Source organism: Physeter macrocephalus, chromosome 2 (genome assembly GCF_002837175.3).
Source record: "Physeter macrocephalus isolate SW-GA chromosome 2, ASM283717v5, whole genome shotgun sequence".
Classification (NCBI taxonomy): domain Eukaryota; kingdom Metazoa; phylum Chordata; class Mammalia; order Artiodactyla; family Physeteridae; genus Physeter; species Physeter macrocephalus.
Window position 1 is genome coordinate 22,624,513 of NC_041215.1, and position 5,347 is coordinate 22,629,859.

Consider the following 5,347-nt stretch of genomic DNA (forward strand, 5'->3'; position numbering starts at 1 on the left):
CCTCTCACTGTCGCGGCCTCTCCCGTTGCGGAGCGCAGGCTCCAGATGCGCAGGCTCAGTAGTTGTGGCTCACGGGCTTAGTTGCTCTGCGGCACGTGGGATCTTCCCAGACCAGGGCTCGAACCCGTGTCCCCTGCATTGGCAGGCAGATTCCTAACCACTGCGCCACCAGGGAGGCCCCTCGAGCTTACTTCTTGGGTCAGTGTTAGGTGTACAGACAAAGGTCGAGGGCGGTACTGGGTCCCCATCAGCATCTCACGTCAGTGTGTCTCACAGCTTGCTCTCCGACAGTGCTGCATCAGTTTAGCTTTGCTCAGATCTCCTGAGCTGGCCCACCATCCTCTCTGCCCCAGGACCCCTCAGGACCCCTGTGACATCCAGGTCTCCCATCTCCTGGGCCCCTGTGGGCTGTGCTGGCTGGTTCCCCACCTTTCCTGGTTCCTGGGGCCCTGGGCAGCTGTGAGGTGGGGACAGGAGTGTCCCCACTGGGGTTCATCTGGTGTTTTCTCATGGGCAGGCCGGGTTAGGGGCGTGACTGGTACCTTTTTTTTTTTTTTGGCCGCCCCGCGTGACACATGGAACTTCCCCAACCAGGGATCGAACCCACGCCCGCTGCAGTAGAAGCGCAGAGTCCTAACCACTGGACCGCCAGGGAAGTCCCCATGAGTGGTATCGTAATGGGATATTTTAAAAGTCGAAATTAATGCTGACGTCCACGGTGGATAAGCATCAGGCGTACGTGCAGGATCTCGTGCTGGGTTTCCTGCCCCCTGAGCCCCAACAGTTTCTGTTCTGATCTCGCCTTGGTTTCCTGTCGTGTTGGTCCACCTGCGCCCCTCGTGCCATGGGGGGAGGCTGGAGAGACAGGGCCCCAGTAGGAACCCAGCCTGTGGGGCCAGAGATCTTGTCTGAGATCCCTGGCTAGGTGCCAGGCCCTCCACTGGGGTTAGGAAAGTTCTGGAAGGTGACATGGGCGGGGAGAGAGGGCAGAGACACATCCCCCACGTGTCCCCCTCTCGGAATTGCCCCCAGCGGACTGCTCTGCCCCGTCCGTACCTTGACAGGTCAGGAGGGGGCGGTGTGCTGTCCCGTGCCTCAGTTTCCCCGTTTGTGAAATGGGGCTAAGAGCCCATACCCCCCTCTACCTGTGGGATGAAATGACCAGGAGTGCTGTATTGAGGTGGGAGAGCCAGGCCCCAGCCGGAGAGGGTGGGAGTCTGAGATCAGACTGGCTGTTAAATCCCACCTCTTCTGGATTTGTTCTGATCTGCCTGGGACATTCCGGTTTGAACCCTGAAAAATCCGACATCCTGGAATCCCCTCGGTCTCAGGCAAACGGGGATGGTGGTCACCCAACCAAGTGGCAGGCCCTTGGCAGCTCCCCTGAGCCTCGTCAGCTCAGGGGCCTTTCCTGTGCAAGGGAGGGGAGTGACCCTCCCAGGCCTTAAGCTGACCTCCGACCCGTGGCACAGACACTCCCTGCTCTGCTGTAGTTTTGTGGGAAATGGTGCCACTTTCAAAGCCAGCTGCCGTGTCACCCTCTCTCTGCCTTCTGTGTCAGCCCCCGGAAGTGTTTTAACTACTGTATTGAGGTATAATTCCCGTCTCATGCAGTTCACCCAGTTAAACTCTGCCCTAAGTTCAGGAGTGGTTAATATATTTAGAGCTGTGCAGCCATCTCCCCAAAGGAAACCCTTTCTTGGGGAGGGGCAAGAGAGGGTAGGGGATTAAGAGGAACAGACCATTATGTATGAAGTAACAACACAGGGAGTATAGTCAATATTCTTTAGTAACTATGAATAGAGTATAACCCTTAAAAATTGCGAATCACTGTGTCGTATACCTGTAACTTATATAATATCGTACATCAACTATACTTCAAAAAAAACAAAACAGAATTGCACTAAAAAAAAAAAAAGAAGAAGCCCCGTCCCCATTAGTGGTCACCCCCTCACCCTCCTCCAGTCCCTTGACATTAACCCACTCTGTCCCTGTGGATCTGCCTGTTCTGGACGTTTCCCATCAGTGGAATCACACCCTGTGTGTCCTTCTGTGTCTGGCTTCTCTCGCTGAGCGTTGTGTCCTCAAGGTCCACGTTGGAGCGAGTGTCAGGGCGTCCCCCTTTTTCACGACTGAGTGATGCTCGCGTGTGTGGAGGGGCCACATTCTGTTTATCTGTCATCTGCTGATGGGCATTTGGGTTGTTTCCACTGTGGGACCATTAGGAGTGATGGGGGTGTGAGCGCGTGCGCGTGGGTCTTGTGTAAGATGTGTGTTGTTTCTCCCGGGTAGATGCCTGGGGGTGGAATTGCTGGGTTGGTGGTTGCTCTGTTTGTCCATCTGAGGAAATGCCGGACTGTTTTCCGTGGTGGCTGTACCGTTTTAATCCGCTGGCCGTGCGTGGAGGTGCCGATTCCTCCCTGTCCTCACCAACACTTGTTATCGACTGTCGTTTCCACTGTAGCCATCCTCGTGGGGGGAGTTGGTGTCTCACTGTCCTGTTGGTTCCAGATACTTGTAAACACGCTTACGGCCCTGTGCCCCTCGGCGTGGGGCAGGTGGGGCAGGGAGGCTGACGGGAGGCCTGAGGTGTGTGCCCAGCTGGCAGGTGCGACCTAGCTGCGGCCAGTGATGGGAGCCAGTGACCTGGGAAGGCTGGGGTGGCCCGGGGCTGGTGGGGCAGTGTCGGGGTGAGCGGGAGCCGTGTTGGTGGGGAAGGGTGGGCTTCACTTCGGCCTGGCTGTCCCCCCAGGTGAGCGGCATCAAGACGCTGTATGAGGCGGAGCTGGCTGATGCCCGCCGGGTGCTGGACGAGACGGCCCGGGACCGGGCCCGGCTGCAGATCGAAATTGGGAAGCTGAGGGCCGACCTGGAGGAGGCCAGCAAGAGGTGGGGCTGCAGCCGGCGCGATGTTGCCTGATTCCGGGGCACACGGGGGGGGCGGGGCAGGGGTTGTCGCCCTGTGCGAGGTGGCGGCTCCCGTCTGAGCGGGGCCGCCGGCTCGGGCAGCCCTCCTGGGAGCGGGCCGTGTGGGTCCTGGGGGCCGCTGGGTGGGTGGGGGCGGCCTCTGTGGCCTGGCCCTCTGGCCGCCCTGTCTAGAGCCTTTATCCCCCAATATAATTTGGCCCCAGGAAGAGTTAAAGCCCAGCAGCTCTCCTGGGACTGAATCCCTGGAGATTCAGTAGCTGGTAGCCCTGTGCCCCTCCCCTTCCCCAGAGAAGGGGTGCCCCAGGTCACAGAGCCCAGCCGGGGAAGCCAGGGGCGGCGGGTGACCTTCTCTTCCTGTTCTTGAGCAGCAGCGTCTCCCACCTGCTCCCGAGCAAAAGGCTCAGGAAATTTGGAGGACAAGGCGGTGCTGGTGGTGATGGTAGCATAAGGAATAAAGTGATGTAAACTGGTCGAGTGTTTAGATGAAGGACTCCTGAGGGACACCAGATCTCCCCCCTGCTGACGGCGACCCCAGCAGGTCCTGGCTGGCATCAACTCCGGTTACGGGGAAGCCGAGGACGAGGTGTGGGGAGGAGTCATCCGTGGTCCCTGGGCGTGGCAGGGACCAGGACTGAGGCCTGGACCTGGGCTCCTGGGTCCCTGTTTAGAGTCCCAGCAGCAGCTGACTGCCACCTTCACGTTTGCAGGGTTCCTTTTCTTTTTTTTCTAATTAGTAGACTTTTTAATTATCATTAATATTTTTTTGTTTTTGTTTTTGAGCAGTTTTAGGTTTACAGGAAAATGAGTGGAAAATACAGCTTTCCCCAAACCCCCCTCCAGGGTCCCCGATGGTGACCTCCTTGCAGTGGTGGGTGTGCCGCATTGTTACGACTGAAGAGCCACTATTAATACATTCTTCTTAGCTGAAGTCTGTAGTTGACATAGGGGTTCTCCGTTGGTGTCCTGCAGTCTCTGGGTTTGGACAAATGTACACTGACACGCGTTCACCATCATAGTATCACACAGAGTAGTTTCACTGCCCTGAAAATCCCCTGTGCTCCACTGACTCATCCCTCCCCCCAACCCCTGGAAACCAAAGATCCTTTTTTTTTTTTCCCAAGGATCCTTTTACTGTCCCCACACAGCTCTTCCTTTTCCAGAATGCCCTGGAGTTAGAATCACTGTGTGTCGCCTTCTCAGACTGTCTTCTGTCACTTAGTGATGTGTTTCTGGTTCCTCCGTGGAACAGAACAGAGGGCCCAGAGACAGACCCGCACAGTATGATCACCTGCTCTTTGATGAGCAGCAGAGGCAATCTGTACACTTTTAAAACAGCCAGGTAAACTGGATATCCCATCAATTTGTTACCTTTTTTTTTTCCCTTTTGGCCACACGGCTGGAGTTGTTCTCAGCTTTGTGGGCTGATGGTTTCAGGCTTGAGCACTCAGCTCGGCCATTGTGGTGGGGAAGCTGCCCCGGGCAGTACATGGAGGAACGCGCAGATTGCCTGACAATAAAGCTTTATTTATATACACACTGAAATGTGCATTTCATATGGGTGCCTGTGTCATGAGATATTTTTCTTTTTCTTTTCTTTTTTTTTTTTTTGTTTGTTTGTTTCACCCAGCCAATTTAAAAATATAAAAACCATTTTAGTCCCACAGACTGGACAAAAACAGGTGGTGGGCTGGAATTTTGGCCCCTGGGCCTGAGTTTGCAGTCCTGGCTGTAGAGGATTGCCTTACTAAGACACACAGATGGGTGTGCACACACGCACACGTGCCCAAAACACTGTGAGAACCGAGCACAGACACACCTCGGGTCATTGCGCTGCACAGACACTGCATTTTTACAAATTGAAGGTCTGTGTCAACCCTGCCTTGGGCAAGTCTGTTCCCTTCAGGTCTCTGTGTCACATTTTGATCCTTCTCCAGATACTTCCAGTTTCTTCATTTGTGTTATTTGTTATGGTGATCTGTGATCAGTGACCTTTGATGTTACTATTGCAAAAAGATTACAACTCGATGAGGCTCAGGTGACAGCATTTTTTAGCAATAAAGTATTTTTATCTTTTTTAATTAAAAACATTTGTTTTAATTTTTATTTATATATTTTTTGGCTGTGTTGGGTCTTCGTTGCTGCACACAGGCTTGCTTTAGTTGCAGCGAGCAGGGGCTACTCTTCGCTGCGGTGTGTGGACTTCTCTCGCTGCGGTGGCTTCTCTCGTTGCGGAGCACGGCCTCTAGGCACGGGGGCTTCAGTATTTGTGGCTCACAGGCTTAGTTGCTCCGCGGCATGTGAGATCTTCCCAGCCCAGGGATCAAACCCATGTCCCTGCATTGGCAGGCGGATTCTTATCCACTGCGCCACTAGGGAAGTCCTAATAGAGTTGTGTTTTTTTTTTTTTTTTTTTTTTTTT

General features: G+C 54.3%; 1 protein-coding gene across 1 annotated transcript in view; it reads left to right on the plus strand.

Annotated features, from left to right (window-relative positions):
- Positions 1 to 5,347, plus strand: part of LMNB2 (lamin B2) — a 23,805-nt gene that overhangs the window by 5,991 nt on the left and 12,467 nt on the right. Inside the window, exon 2 of the mRNA XM_024134430.3 lies at positions 2,753 to 2,889. Within this exon, the coding sequence (XP_023990198.1) occupies positions 2,753 to 2,889 (137 nt within the window). The remainder of the gene's footprint in view (positions 1 to 2,752; positions 2,890 to 5,347) is intronic.